The sequence below is a fragment of the Humulus lupulus genome, chromosome X (genome assembly GCF_963169125.1).
Source record: "Humulus lupulus chromosome X, drHumLupu1.1, whole genome shotgun sequence".
In the NCBI taxonomy this organism is placed as follows: Eukaryota; Viridiplantae; Streptophyta; class Magnoliopsida; order Rosales; family Cannabaceae; genus Humulus; species Humulus lupulus.
The window spans coordinates 124,239,585-124,255,938 of NC_084802.1; the positions used below are offsets into that span (position 1 = coordinate 124,239,585).

Below are 16,354 nucleotides of genomic sequence, written 5' to 3' on the forward strand. Positions count from 1 at the left end.
ATAATTGTATATATGTGTGATTCATTGATTAAATTCGTGACTATGTGGCATGCATAATTTATATGATAATATGAATATATTTATATGCATGTTTATGAGTATTAAAGATGCATGTGGGCCCGATTTGTCTATAAGGGCATATTTGTAATTTTGGCCCGTTGAGGGCATACATGCAATTATATGTGTTAAATGATTGAAACCACAATATTGTGTGGATATATTTGTAGTATACGGCTCGAGGCAATCCTAGTGAGCAGATGAGCAGAATAGTCGCAACGGGGTTTAATACCCGGCTCGATGTGAGCCTAGGGGTATTTTGGGAAATTTAACATATATTTGGGATTTATCGTGTAATGGGTAAGTATTTGGTAATTAGTTGGGTGTGTCGAGAATGGTAGGACGACTCGAGGAATTAGCGGGAAAAGGGGAAAATGATTGTTTCAGCCCTTATGGGCAACAAGAGTTTTGTGTTAATATCAACGACAATTAGGTCTTTTAGTTAAGGGATATAGCCAAACTTAACTCTGGAACTAACCGGACTATCAGAATTTCTAAAACACTCCTATCTCTCTCTCTTTCTTGCATGTTCACTCTCTCTCCCTCTCTTGTGCTTTGAAGCTGAAGGAATTTGTAGGGAAAAGCTTGGTTTTAAGCTGGGAAATTTGGGGGAAAATTAAGCTAGGATCAGTCGAGGAATTGTTGTGGTTTGATTCTTCTAGGAATTCAGATTGTTAGGATGAGTTTTGACTAGGTTTTGAGTGTTGATTGATTGCTGATCTGGGGTTGTAATTTCAGTAGGTTGTTGGGTGATTTATTATGCCTAAGTTGTGTGGTTAAGAGTCCTACACTCGGTTCTGGGTTTGGTTGAAGGTTGCAAGAGATTGTTGTTGAGTTAAGTTGAGGGACAAATGTAGCAAACCCGAGAATTTTATGGGTTCACGGGGGCACGTCGTGACCCAATTCATGGGAGCCCCGGCCCGCGTGCCCCAGAAAGCCCTGGGAGGGCTGCTAACTTGAGGGCGCGTCGCGGCCGTAGGGGGCAAGTCGCGGGCCGCCTCCCCCTTGGAACTAGAGGTTGGCGCCTCTGACTTGAGGTGCGCCGCGACCCTTAGGGCCAGATCGCGGCCCCCCTATGCAGCCATAACCTAGGTTGGTTTTAGGCTCGGGGATTTAAACGTAAGCGCTCAAGATGAATTCTACTACTTGGTTTAGTAGAATTCAAGGTTTCAGAGGTTAGTATTTGTTTCCAAAGCATTTAATTGGATTAGATTTTGATAGTTATCCAGTGTTGCTTGTGACTAGGGTTACCGTTAAGGGTCGGGATTGAGGATCGTGCTCATGACCGCTCTACATCCTTCGTTCGGGACTCAAGGTAAGAAAACTTCACCCAAGTTGTGAAAGGGACTAAGATTCCCTGTGAATGAACATATGTGTTTTGTAATCTATATATCTGCTATGTGTGATGTGAAAGTACGATGTAAGGGAGTACGACGTAAGGGAGTCAGGGCTGATGTTAAGCATATTGAACGCAGTTCGGCCTAAGCGAGTCGGGATCAGCTAAATAACTAGATGGCTCAACCTAAGGGCGCCAACACCTAAATATTTGTATTAAAGATTGAATTACATGTTTGGAAGTATATGTTTACTGTTGCCTAATTTATTGCTTGTACTTTGTTGTTGGTTGAACTAGTTAATCTAAAGTTTACTATGCTTGTTGATTAAAGTTTTCTTGTTGAGCCTTGGCTCACCGGTGCTACGTGGTGCAGGTAAGGGAAAAGGAAAACTGGACCAACCATGAGTTGGAGAGCTTCGGGGGCGGATTGTACATCAGCAGCTGCTCGACTACCATGGTCTGGGGAATTACAGGGACTAGAACTCAAACTTGTATTTTTCCACTTAGGCTGGCTACTGTTGTATTAACGTTTAAGGGTTGTATCTGCCATGTAAACATTATTTTTGGGATCCCATGTATGAAACTCTTATTTTAATGAAAACCAACCATTTTATGATCAAAATCTTTTAACCTTAATGTGAGAGTTAACTTTAGAAACACTTTTATGTTCAAATGACTAGATTAGCAAGTCTTGCACTATTTTAAACACACAGTGTAACTGTGTTTGTTACCCAGAGCATTACATAGTCGTTGGATCAAATCCAAGGTTGGGGTTCAATTCGGCATAAAAAAAATTTGCTGACATGTGCAGCCTTTTGTCAGCAAGGGTAAACAGTGATTTCACTGTTTACTATGTATTGAAGAATCCGTTACCCAATCTCTCACTCTCACTCTCTCCTCATTCTCTCTCAAGAAAAACTTGGCCTCTTTCTTCAAGAAATACTCATCCTTTCTTAAAAAAAAAAAAAACACACCCTCTCTCTAAAAAAAAGCACTCAAACCTTAGTCCATGATTCTCTTATCTGTTGAAGTGAAAATTCAATAGAAAACTCTATGGTCATTCATTTTTTGGGTATGGTTTAATGGATTCCTCTACTATTATACATTGTGATTTGTCATTTTTCTTCTTTTACTTATGTTGGGTAGAAAATGATTTGTTGGCTCACATGTTTGTAAAGAAGTTGTAGATCATGGTTTGTCAGTTGCAAGCTGTGAGCAGGTATAGTTCTTTATGATGATCAGTTCTTGTGTTATTTTTGGCTTCTTTAAAACTTAATTCCTTGTTAACTCAGTCACTCATTCTCTCCTCATTGAAATCTAGGAGACCCACTGCAATTTTCGAAGGTATGATGGATCAAAAAGAATAAGTTGTCTCAGAGAGTGCAAAGGAGAGCATGGAGTAGTTGAGCTAATGTATTGATAGAGTTAGTTTTCGAAGCCTCTTTTATTTTGAATTTAAAAAAAAACAATTAAGCGGGAAATGCTTGTTGCCTGTTATTGAATATTGGTTGATTGTAAAGATTTAGTGTTTCATATTTTTGTTTGTGATAGTCATGATTGATTGTTTTTTGTGAGTGATACATTTTTAGGATTAATCTAGGACATTGCCGAGGGAAGCATTTGAAAATTTGCGATACATTGTTGTTGAATATAGAATTACGACATTACAATGTTAGTCCAAGAAGCTAAATTATGAGCATAAAAACATTCACTTAAAACTCATTTTTCAAATTCCCATTACAACCAAGGGACTCCAAACCAATATAAAATTGTGTAGTTGCTAGTTACAATCAAAGCACTCAAAACCAACATAACATGATCTCAGATGAAGAATGATCAAAAAGCCATTTCCACACTTGAAATCCCTGCAAACAAAAAGCTATTTACCATGAGAAGAAAGAATGAATGTCTCTGTTTCCTTTTAGAGGCAATGAAACGAGATATATGTACATAAAGAAATTGAATAAGATGATTCCTTAGAACAAGAAGTCATGAATATATATGTAAAAGCACCAAAATCCAAATCATTTATTAACTACCAATACAACCAAAAGTACACATAGATAAAGAACAATAAGACTTTCAAAAAAAAAATATAAACATTTTCATTTTAATTTTCACTCTTAAGTTGCAAATATAGTTGCCTTCAATTTCATTCACCATAAAAATTCAAATAGTATTAAAACTGAAAATGAACTTAGTACTATTAGTAACAAGAAAAGCCACTCTTGAAAACCTTTTGTTGGTTGCTAATTACTACATTAAAACACTTTACTTGAACCTAGTTAAGCCTTTGTAACCCATGAACACTAGCTATCAATGTCTTTCCATGTTGGTATCCTCGTGTAATATGAAGCTTAATTTTATGCCATGAAACAATGAAACAACTATTGAATAAATAATAGCTATATAGGAAAAATGAATAACTAAGAATTGAAACTCATTTTATGAGGACACTTATAGGAAGCCCATGTTAACCAATATTTAATTAAGCAGTTGTTGTTATTTTATGGAGATCAATATTCTAAGATCGGTTAATCTCACTTTTATTTTTCCATGCTACTTTAAAGTGTACATGTTGAGTGGTAGAGAAATCCATGAGTTAATTTTCCTTAACTATCCAGACATGGAAATAAAACACTTTTTGACTCTTAAGGGAACATTCTTTCTTCTCAACTAGTAACAGTAGAATTATTGTCAATTTTGATTTTTGTTTGTAAATTTGGAGGTTCATAATTTAATTTTCATAAGACTATATAGTAAGAGATGAGACTTGTTCATTTTTGTAATTGCTGCAGTTGGAATATACATTTTCGATAATCGATTATATTCTTATATGGAGAATTATTTGTGAGGGAAAATTTGTTTGTACCCTTTTTTATATTCATTTTGTATCTAACGCAACTGTTAGTCCGCACCATTTATTTATTTTTTTTGTAATTTTCTATCTAGATTTTAGTCAATTATTCTAGATGGTCATCTAGATTTGTGGTTTAATTTAAAGACTAAAATTTTCATAAATATTTGAACTTCTAATTTAATTTTGAATTTGATAAGTGGTCAAATTTATGAAAACTGATTATGTACATATTTTATAGGTTGTCGTGAAGAATATTAACATCATAAATTGATTTTTATTTTGACAGCTACTATTTTCGGACTGCATTCAAGCAGAATTTACACCATTAAATAAGATTGAACAAGTTTCGACAAAGACATGTACCACTTTTTGTATCCAACTGAGAAAGATGCACCTGTACCCACCCCCCCCCCCCCCCCCCCAAAAAAAAACAACCACCTCAAAGAATGACCGTGTCAAAAAAGTAAGAGAAAAAAGTCCCGATGCAGCATCAAGGGATGAGGGAATATCAAAGGATGGGGACATTATCACCCGGTGCTCGTTTGTGAGAATTGACTGAATCATGTCAGTCATGTCGCCAGACCAAAAGGAGGTGGCTGAAATCACAAGACTCAATTTTTTAATGAGGATTGATGGTCCGAGCACTAATAGTAGCTTAAGTCAATGGTTGGTTAAGAAGGTGAGCACGACCGATAACAAGCTATGCATATATGGCAAGGAGTTCTACATCAATGCTACTGCCTTTGAGAGGTTGATGAATATAAAAGATGGGGAACAAAGATTAAAATGATCAGCCCACTTCCTAAAACAGATTTGGTGAACGCTGTTGTGGGAAAAGAATGCAGTGATTGCCTGAGGAAGCTGGAGAAAGACATGAAGGAGTCACAAGACGCCAACGACCTCTTCATTACAAGATTTGCCTTGGTATGCATCGATAGTATCTTATGTCCAATGGCTGGAAATAAAGTTAGCACTTCCTACATGAAGGTATTGCATGATGTTAATTCCATAGCATTGAAAGACTGGGCCATCTTCTGCGTGCGATTCCTTATGGATTCCATCAGGAAGTTCCAAGTTGGCGGGTATAGATACTTGTCTGGATGCTTAATCTTTCTCCAAGTATCTTATTTGTCTTTTACTTGTTCAAGTTATGACTAAATTTTTTGCACAGGCAGTGTATAGTAACTTACATTTTTTGTTTACTATTTTCTGGTGTAGCTCTTCTTTTTGGATCACGTTGACTCTGGTTACATTGATTGAACCATTCCTTGCATAGATTTCAGGACGGACAACCAAGTGACGCGAGTGAAGAAGTGGCTTCAACAATCTGGAGGATTCCAATCGAACAATGTAATTGTTTTTTTTCCTTTCTTTCTTTCAGTGAAATGTTTGTTTGATGTGCTAATCTTGATTATGCCAAAAAATTATGTAGTTATTGCTCAAGATCCCTTTCTTTTTGTTTTATTTTTGCAGATTCCGCTTGCTAAGGGGGTCAGGATTGCCGTTGTTGGTACCTCTAAGTCCCCCTGTTGCTGTAGCTAATGATGGCACAAGGTAGTATGTTGACAATCTAAGGCAACTAGTAGACGGTCTAAGGTAGGATGTGAGCGCTCTGAAGCAAAACTTTGGCACATTCGTGAGTGAGTTGACAGAAGTGAGAAAATTCATACTCACTTTACCACAAGAAACATCTGTGAAAGTCCAAGTGGCTTCGGATGCAATGTAGAAGCATTTAGACCAAAAGCTAAGTGAAATAGCTTTATCTATTACAACCAGCCTGGTTGAAGAACGTACAAAAAAATAGACTATTGAGGATATCATTAGGGCTGCCGTGGTTAAAGATTCAGAGTCCACAATGTAGTGCGAGGTGGAGAGTGTTGGAAAAAGACGAAAGATTTTTGAGTTAATAAAAAAGAGAAGAGGGGATTTAGTTAGAAAAAAAAAGTGATACAGAGAACACCCAACCTGCAACTGAGAGGGTAGTGCATGATCTTACACATATCGATGTTGAAGGGGATAGGACCCCCACAAAATCAAAGTCCCCAAAACCAAAATTACTAGCACAAACAGATCACGATGTTGGGAAAGCCATTGAAGTTTTCTCTAGTTCGGGGGGAAAAGTGGTGGGCCCTTTCACCTAGATGTGCCAGTCCTACTTGAGGTGATGAAGCATGCAAAATGGATGTTCAGCCCATACTTGGAGTGCGAGTATGGAATCCTACAATTGAGTGTTATACCATCTCAATTGTTAATATCAATTTAAATACCATCTAGCGATGTATTAATAATGTGCCTTTATATTTTCTCTGTCTCGCTCATCTCAACTACACTCTGGTGAAGTTTGGCAAGATGGAATTGTTCAGGAGCTCCATGTGGACCTTTATTCACGAAAGAGACATTTCTTGTGATGTAAGTTGTTACTACATGTGGATTTTATATTTCCGATGTCATTACTTTGATTATTAACATTTACATTGTGGTTTCTTGATTGTAGATCATTACTTGCTTTTCCCAGTTGTTGACACACGAGGAAAGGCAGCGACGTGAGGTTCCTCAAATGGCTTCCATTTGGTATATGCCCGCTCAAATATTGGTAATTCTCCTAAATACCATAACTACTAATTCCACCCACATTTTATGTTTACTATTTCGTGTTGTATGAGGCAATTTGACAAACGTCGTGAATATAATAGGAAGCATACTTGGGGAAAGGGAGGCCAGTGGAAGATTACAACGTAAGCCAACAATGGGCTGATTTTCACTTTGGGCAGTTTTCCTTCTATGAACTTGTTTGTAGTAAGCCTAACCTTTTAATAAATTTTATTTGTTAAAGTTAACAATATCCCCACTGCTTAAATGGTGATAATCTAATGAACACCTCACTATCATCTAATTTTGATGTATTCTTAGATGCTTGTACCCGTGTTGGTCACTAAGATTTTCAATCATTGGTTCCTAGTCATGGTGAATATAATCAATAGGTGTGATTATATTTGGGAACCCCTTGTTGTTGCCAGAAGCAAAACCGTTAACACAAAAGACACAAAAGAGATGGTGAGAATATGCCCAACATCCTTCTCTTTGTAATCTTTTTAAATGCTTTTTTTTTTTGTAATTTCTCATGACTACTAAATATTTTCACTTTAGCTAAGCACTCTTGATCGCCTTTTCAAGTCCGAGATAAAGCAACATAAATAAAATGACTTCCAATTCTCCAACTTCAAAGTTTCAATAAAGAGCGATGCATCCCAGCTGGACAATGGGCACGATTGTCGAGTATATGTCATGAAGTTTATGGAGTCCTTCAAACGAGAGGAATTTGTGTCTCCGGTATGTAGTTATTAAAATTAATTATTCGTCTACCTGTGTGTTAACACTAAAATTAATCATTTTAATCAATGGGTCCTTGCAGTTTGCTCCAGTGGATGAGCGGCTGAAGATAGCATGTTGGCTTGCAATGCATGATCGAAACGAGGTGAGGGCAGCTGTTTTCGCCGACAAAGAAAAATACTACATGCAACAATGTCCTCTACCTGTAGGTAGCCCTGTCAAGATCCCTTCCGACCCCAGATTTTTCAACGAAGAAGCTAAAGTCGAAGAACTCCATTCCCAAATGTCCAGTACCAACAAGGACCAGTGGTAGACTGAAGAGAATTAAGTATGAGGAATAGTTAATCAAACTATCTATATTTTTTTGTATTAGTCATGCCCATTTTTCCTTTTTTCGGATGTATTATATCAAGTTAGAAGGGGTTGAGGAATTGTAAAGGAGAACTAGTTTCAGTTTTTGAATAGACATTTTTATTTATTAGGTCCACATACATTTCTCTATAATCGACATTGTAGATCATAAACCATAAATTTGGCTAGTACGAAGTAGATATGTTTGTATACTTAGCTAATGTGTAATAATTAAGTACAAAATTAATTTATCTAAAAAAATTATATATCCAAATAAATATTCAAACTTACTATATACCCAATAATTTTTTTCTATTCAATCTCTTATCTATAGATTTAAATTTAGTTGGAGAAGCCACCACAATTGTGACCCTAAACTAGACCATTTGATTGGTCTTTGGTCAAAAAATAATAAATAAATTTTTTGCTAATCATTTTATTAGAAGAAGTAATGAAAAGAAATTATCTACGAAAGTATAGAAGAAGTTATTTTTCCTTTCTTTTTACTTTTTGATAAACTAGATGGATCTAGATGTCAGTCGAATTTATTAGCAAATTATATTTCTCAGTTGAATTGACATTTAAATTTAGAAATCTAATTTTGTTTCATCCAAACCAAACGCAAATTCTTAGGGGGTGATTGTTTTGACAATGAGAAATTTTATTTTCCAATTTAATATAAATTTAATGAGATATTTCAAACATTAATCTGGAAAATTATTTATTTGTACATGATTTCACTATTTCACTGGATGGAAAATGTGTGTCTTCATTCTTCCTTCGTCTATGCAATGGCCTTCCAAAATCAACATTAGGGACATCATCATGATCATGTTCACTATGGCCTTTGGTACGAGTTTCACTATTTGTCGCCGCGTCATCACTTTCATATGGTCCAAGAATACTGTCAGGAAAGTTGTATTCTCTATCTGATCGCTCCCCAACAGACTATCGTACCAATAAAAGTAGATTGTTGAGCTTATCCATTGCCTATTTTTGGCGATTCTGAATATCCCTCGACCCACTTAATATGGTAGCAACTTGAGCCTTTAAGTCTAATTGTGTTACCTCTACCTCGGCCAAGTCTTTCCCCATTTCCGATAAGCCATTAAAGTATGTTCGAGATTCCTGGTTTTGTTATGTGAAATCATTCTACATCATTTCATCATCCCCAACAATGTGATCAAGCCAAGCTTCCTCCATTATCTCGTGTTCTGTGAGTGTTCGACACATACATTGATCTATTCCACTGAGCTTACATAGGTGGGAGGTGGCCATGTCTTGGTGTCCTGTTACCTTCGCCAACTGTGGTCTCTCCTCCGGTGTAGGTTTCAAAGTAGAACAACAGCGGTACTAAAGGTGGAACAAGCATAAAAATAATACAATTATTGGAAATTTAAGAAGAAAAAAATATCTTTGAATGTGGAAAGACCTCAATAGAACCCTTACCTTATATTTATTTAGCATGTTGGCCACATCTACAACATTGAAGATCTCCGCGCTTTTCCATCACACCATTCTTGGAATATCCTTGCTAATTAATGTTGCACATTCCAATCCTACCTCGCATATATCCTCATAAGCCCAGTACTGAATTGTTGGTGCAAATTCGTATAATGTGTACTGAGCATCAATTTGCTTGCCTTTACATTGCTCTGAATTCATTGTACTTTTCACACCCTTCTCCAAAAACTTAGCTCTTTATTTTCTCATGTCCTTCCCATATGAACATAAAGTCTTTTCAAATGATTTATGCCCCCAAGGGTAGTTATAGAAAAAATCAAGATCTTCAACGACTAGCAACAAGTCATTTTCGATTGCGGCGACAGGCTCATTTCCATATAGGACGTTGTCAACTAGAAAACATAGTCTGAGTTCCTTATGTCTTCTACATCTTTGCAAGCCTTAAAGACCTCCTCCAACTTTCTTGACAAAATTTGGTTAGCACCTTCGAAGTACAGCTCCACTAATCTTCAACTTTTTAAAGTTAGCTTCTCATATTTTTTAGTGTTTGGTGCTTTGAAAGACAACCTAGTTATCATCTCAAACTCCATTGTCCTGAACTAGAGCTGCTCACATCCGATATGGAATTGTACCTCATGCACCTTGTTCGATGGTATCTTTCTCATAAGCAGCCCATGTATCAGTGTCCCTGAAAATTTGAATTGTGGCACGGTGAAAAACTACTTACACTACAAGAAAACCACTTTTCACAACACATGGTTATAAGACTATTGAAAAAGTATTATAAAAGCTAGTTAAAAAAATGGGACATAAAATGCGCTATAGTGTAAAATTGGCAGGGAAGTGAATTTATCTAGAGGGAAACTTAAAACATATATCTTTATTTTTTTTCTACTTCTCTCTCTCGTGTTCTCCTCTATCTCGCCCAAATCACTCTCCCTCTGATAGCTTCTCTCATCTTTATCACGTTCATTTTCTCTTACATCTAGATTCTAGTTAGTGTAGAGCTCAAAAAATGTGGCAGTGGCGATGGAGAATCGGAGAATGGCGTGGTCGATTTGACGAGTCAGGTACACCTGATGGAGAAGGAAGATGCAGAGAGGTCCGAGAGGGAGAGGAAGGAGTTCGAGGAGAGGGAGAAGGCCTGGCTTGAGGCCATGGAGATGAAACGGAAGAAGATGGAAGAAGAAGAAGAATATGAGGAACAACGAATGAAGGCACTGGACGAAGAGTCTCGAAAATAGCATGTACTCTCTTTTTCCTCTCTCTATCTATCTTTCCATGCCGCCGCCCATACCGACAGCCACTGCCTCCCGCTGTCAGCTTTTCCGACCATTTTTTCGGGACATAAAGCAACAAGACTTTATCAAACAGTTTTGTGTGTGTTTTTACCTAGGGATTTATCTCGTATCTTTATCTTGAGTTCTTCCTAGGGTTTGATCTTAAAAATTTGAGGAGCGAGAAGAAAAAAACAAAAAAATTGAAAAAGTTCTTAAAAAATATAGAGACAAAAAAAAAGTAGAAGGTTGAGTTTTGTTTAGGATTTAGAGATGGTCCAAGTTCATGTTCAGCCTCAGAATGCAGCTCCCGGAGCTAACACTGGTGCGACCAATGGTGGGAACAGCCAATTCGTGACCACGTCGCTGTATGTTGGAGATCTTGACCAAAGTGTCACGGATCCACAGCTCTATGACCTATTTAACCAGATGGGTCAGGTGGTTTTAGTTAGGGTTTGTAGGGACTTGACCAGTCGAAGATTACTTGGTTATGGATATGTCAATTATAGCAACCCCCAAGATGGTTAGTCCTTATTTCTTTCTTATATTTATGGATAGTCCTTATTTCTTTCTTATAGTTATTATTTTAGGTAAAACAAAAATTCTTTGAAGGGCATTTTTATGAAATTTTTAGCTGAGTTTAATTAAAATCATTTATTGTATAATGTTACTGTATTAATTGTTTGTTGTGAGAGAGCTGAATGATATTACACGTTTATCGTATATTTGTTATAGTGCTCCTTTATGTCCATTTACCGCTTGGACCTGATATTTTATTTGCGCTATATCAATGAATTATGGACTCACTGATTGGAGAGAAAAGAGTTTTATTAATATTACGATGAGTAAATTATAAAGGTCATCTATTTATTTGTTAATTTTTTTGGGTACAAAAAACGAGGGAAATTAAGGAGTGTAACTTGAAAATGGGCTTGGTCGCATAGCTTGCAGTGGTGGTTCACATGAGGGTCTTAATTATTCAATGGCGTTAGTGGGATGGACAAGGGAATGTGGTGATGGAGCTTATGATAGGAATGCTTATGCTTATATAAGTGTTTTAAGGTTTTTATTTGGTTGATGGGTGGAATTAATAGTGCTTGTGGCACTGAAATTTTCAATTACATAATATTGAATGATGTGCGTTTTCTTATGTAGTTGCATATTAAGGTTGTAACTCGTACTCTGGTCCTGCTGGTGTTGTGTCTAAGAGAACTTAAGTTCTACACATTTTTCTCTTTCATAAACAATAATTTAAAAAAGAGAGATGGAAAGGTAGTCTAACTATAGATTGGCATGCTATCAAGGATACTAAGTTTGAATCATTCATCTAATGAACATTGTTTTTTTTTTCCCTTCCCCTTCTATATTTTCTTTTGGCTACAAAAAGAGCACAGTGAAAATAAGATTGAAAAATAGCTATTCCAATTTGGCAATGGCTGGCCTAAACTCTTAGTTTGTCGCCAAGTTGTTGGTAGCTATTTAAAAAGCTTCTGTTCTGGCTAAGCTAGCTATGATTTTCTTCTTTAATAAGCATTAGTAATATGAAATATGCAAAAATGTTATCATATTAAGCCACAAAAATTTTGTTATGAAATATGTTGATAAGAGCGAATCAATTAGACTACTGCTATGGAAATAAACTTATCATGTCTTTTTCCACCATCTTTTGTAATCCTTATTTGTTCTTACAAATTTAGTTGAATTGATGGCAGCTGCGAGGGCTTTGGAAATGCTGAACTTTTCTCTTTTAAATGGAAGGCCAATTAGGGTTATGTACTCTCACCATGATCCTAGTATTCGCAAAAGTGGGGCATGTAATATTTTTATTAAGGTATTTGTGTGTATTATCTAATTTTGTGTTTTGCTGCCACTTTAAAACATCACAGCTATCTGTTATCCTTACTTTATATATTATTTTCTCTTGTTGGGACTAACTTTTCTTATTGTAAACATTTCAACTATGGTTCATAATCGTCCAGTGTGTTTAAATTTGACATTTATTATGTTTGAACCCTTAACTACATGAGTTTTGGAGCAACCAATTATTTCTCCTTTACAATTGATAGTTTGTTGGGCTTATTATCCTGAGTGGAGTTGTTTGGATGGTGATGATAATTTCTAGAGGTTTGTGATTTTCTACAAAATTTTATAAAAAAATATGTACCTAGCTTGAACTTTAATATAAACACGTTAAAAAAAGATTATAATTTTAGTAGATGTTTTCCTTGAAAAGATAATCATATTACTCTTACACTGGAAAACCACTCATAGTGAAGCAGATCAGCAACAGAAAAAACTTAAAGGCTAAATGGGTTTTAGTGAGAAATGGATGATACTCTCTTTTATGTAGCCTTTAGTTAGATTTAAAAGTGGACAACATGTAGTTTTAAAATTTTAAGAGTGCAAGTAGCATTGTTGATTGGACTTTATAACCTTTACATACTCTTTACAGACTACAATGATACACATATTTGATTGGCTTTCAGTAATTTCAATGGCTTCAGTTTTATGATTATGTTGATATATTTAATGGTCAGAACTATTAAATTAATGTACCAAGAAACTTTTGCTCATTTATGTTTTTCTATTCTTTGTATTTTGTATGCACAAACTTATGAATGTCTTGGTGTCTATATTCTTTTTTGTTTTTTATTATTTTTCATGGGTAGCTTGGCACATATTGTTTGTGACATGTTCTTATCACAAGTTGGACTCTTATTATGATCACAAGTTAAGATTGTAAATCTCTTATGTTTAAGATATTCAATTTGGCAAGTGATGACCGATATATGATTTTTTTGTAATTTTTATTTGTACGAGTGCATTGAATTTTTTGTAATCCTTTGCTTGCAGATCCTTTTTCAATGACACCGTAGAAAGCTCTTGAAACAATTGAGAAAATTTTGTGTGCTCAGTATGAAAGGTGGCGACCAAGGGTGAGGATATTATTGTCTTGTACAGAGTTCATATAATATTGTCTTAGATTTAATTTTATTTACCTTTGAAGATCTTTGAGCAGGGATGATATAAGGTCCAGCCTGATTCTACTGTGGATGAAGTGAAGAAACTTTTTAATACATGTCACTGATATGCCAAGTCTGAGAGGGTCCTATTTCATTATAATGGCCATGGTGTGCCTAAGCCGACTTCTAGTGGTGAAATTCGGGTTTTCAATAAGGTCTTCTATTTCTTTGAAACTCTTTTATGTGGTTTAATTTAAGGTCAATCACTAGAGTCTTGCTTGGTTTTTCACCAATGTTATTGGTACTACAGAGTTATACATAGTATATCCCTTTGCCAATCAGTGACCTTGATTCCTGGTTGAAGACACCCTCCATATATGTTTTTGATTGCTTTGCGGCTGGGAATATTGTGAATGCTTTTATTGAGGTAAAGCTTTAACTCAAAACGTATAATGAATTGATATATGTATTGATAATTAAGGTGCTACGTGACATGAATTCATTATCTATAATTCAGATATTTATATATAAATATATATGTATATATAGTGACTTGATTTGATGGTTTGGCAACTTCATGATTGGGTTGCTTCTAGCTCCTCTGGATCCACAAGGGATTGCATTCTACTTGGAGCTTGTGAAGCACATGAGACTCTTCCACAAAGTGTTGAATTTCCTGCAGATGTGTTTACGTCTTGTCTCACAACACCTATTAAGATGGCTTTGAGATGGTGAGCTTCTTTCCTTGTTCATCTGTTAGGATCACCTATCGCGTTTATGCATCTTTATTTGAGATCATGCAGTTTTCTAGTTTTGCCTTGTGGTGTTTATTCCATATTGGCTACTTCCTAGTTATTTTTAGTTTGTCAACTAAATGTCTTTTAACTATGTTCTTTGTTTAAAGCTGTAGGAAGTTAGAAATGGCAGTACGTTCTAATTAGCATGATTAGTGATACTGTAGTGTACTGTGCATGATTAGCATGCTATGAGACTGTATTATATTTTATGTACTTGTACAAATGTATATATTTCCATTCTTAAGGCATACATTCATTATAATGTCGTATGTGGATTCTGCTTACATTATATAACCATATTTTGACCATGTCAATCCTTTAGGCTTTCTTCAAGCGTTTGGATTTGTGCTTACCTCATTATCTGTTTTTATTTCTTCTTTCAAATTTGTGATCAGTTTCTGATGGGTGCATTGTGTAACTATTAGATTTTGCTTGGTTTTATATTCTGATGGAATTTACAGTTGCTGATAGATTTTTGGGACCAAGGACTAGTTCTTTCGTTAATCTTTGAAGATGCTTCATTTTCCATCTTTTATATTCGATGATAATGCATAACAAAGTTTACATGTTTAATAAACGTGTGACAGTATACACACACACACACACATGCATCACATAGTTTTGACTAGTGGTCATCATTTTAAACAGTTTCTGCATTTATCCTTGTTCACTTCATGAAGACCTTAAAATAATAATATAAACATATAAGTATTTATCTTAGTTTTCCATTTTCTTATTTTGAAGTTTTCAATGTATCATTTAAGAAAAGACTGTAAGTTTGTTGTTGTAAGCTTATGAACCGCAGATCATCGTGGGTTGGAATTTGGTATTTTATCACATTAGTTATACTTAATAGTTACTATCATGGTCTACCATCTCTATACGATGATCAGATGCGTCCTTATTGCTTGATTAAGTTTATGGTACATAGATTAATAAGTGGAGGCTGAAATTTTAGTTCTGATAGTACGTACTGCCAGATTTTTCTTTCATCTCTTGATGTTGCCAATCTTGCTTCTTTCTTTTGAGACTTGTAAACGTACTATTCGATGGTTATTAATGCAATTTTTCTTGTGTTATTTGACTTTCTTTCTGTTCCCAAAATCGTATTTGGATTCCCATTGATTGGATGGTAGCAGTTTCATGATGCATCTCATTTCTCAGGTTTTGCAGACGCTCATTACTCCATGAATCTCTTGATGAGTCACTAATTAATAAATCTCGGGCCGCCAAAATGACTGCAAAACACTTTTGGGGGAATTAAATTGGATTTTCACTGTAGTGACTGATACCATTGCATGGAACGTTCTGCCACGTGGTAAAATTTGAAGAATGCCTTTTATACTTATCTATAGGTGTTACAGAGCTGCTTCTGTAACAAGGAGTTTATGATAGAGGAGCTACAGGCTCCTGAATTTTTAATATGTACAATTTATGATTGTTTGTTTCTTAGAAATTTTTCCCTTAGCATGATTTTTTTTATGGATATTTGGAGACTATGAAAAGAGATCTAGTTCAACCGTAGAGTGACAAACAACTTATTAATTGTGGTACTTCTCTTTTGTTGGCCATTTTGTGAGAAGATCAAGGATAATCTTACATAATGTTTTACTTAGAAGATTCAAATGAAAAATTAGAACATAGAGACAAGCCTTCACTCCCTGGACACATGGCCATACCACAAATACATAAAATATTTCTCCACTACCCTGAATTCCTATTGGTTATAATTGTTAGGTAAAACTTATACAGGATCTTTATTTATTTTTCATGTATATCTAATATTAAAAAAATTAATATGAGATAGCCTAAAACATGTTTCTAAAATTGAATTCAAAGAGAAACAAAGAATAGAATACTTACAGTATACGCAGCGGAATGAAACAGTCCTTCCTTCAGTTTCTCTAACTCTTGTACCC

General features: G+C 35.5%; 1 protein-coding gene and 1 long non-coding RNA gene across 2 annotated transcripts; both read left to right on the forward strand.

Moving 5' to 3' along the window:
* Window positions 1-10,764: 10,764 nt before the first annotated feature.
* Window positions 10,765-12,673, forward strand: LOC133804271 (polyadenylate-binding protein 2-like). Its single transcript, XM_062242418.1, has 2 exons — window positions 10,765-11,198; window positions 12,388-12,673. The coding sequence occupies exons 1-2, from the start codon at window positions 10,949-10,951 to the stop codon at window positions 12,525-12,527; spliced, it is 390 nt and encodes a 129-aa protein (XP_062098402.1). The 5' UTR covers window positions 10,765-10,948; the 3' UTR covers window positions 12,528-12,673.
* An 866-nt stretch (window positions 12,674-13,539) lies between these two features.
* LOC133804232 (uncharacterized) lies at window positions 13,540-15,654 on the forward strand. The gene is made up of 3 exons (XR_009878374.1): window positions 13,540-14,065; window positions 14,235-14,369; window positions 15,600-15,654. It is a non-coding gene; the product is annotated as an uncharacterized LOC133804232 (long non-coding RNA).
* The last annotated feature ends 700 nt before the right edge of the window (window positions 15,655-16,354 follow it).

What these genes read in the sequence shown, in the direction of transcription:
- LOC133804271 (XM_062242418.1), top strand. Translation starts at nt 10,949, where the DNA reads ATGGTCCAAGTTCATGTTCAGCCTCAGAATGCAGCTCCCGGAGCTAAC. An exon ending in TTATAGCAACCCCCAAGATG is followed by an intron (nt 11,199 to 12,387) that starts GTTAGTCCTTAT and finishes AATTGATGGCAG; the next exon opens with CTGCGAGGGCTTTGGAAATG.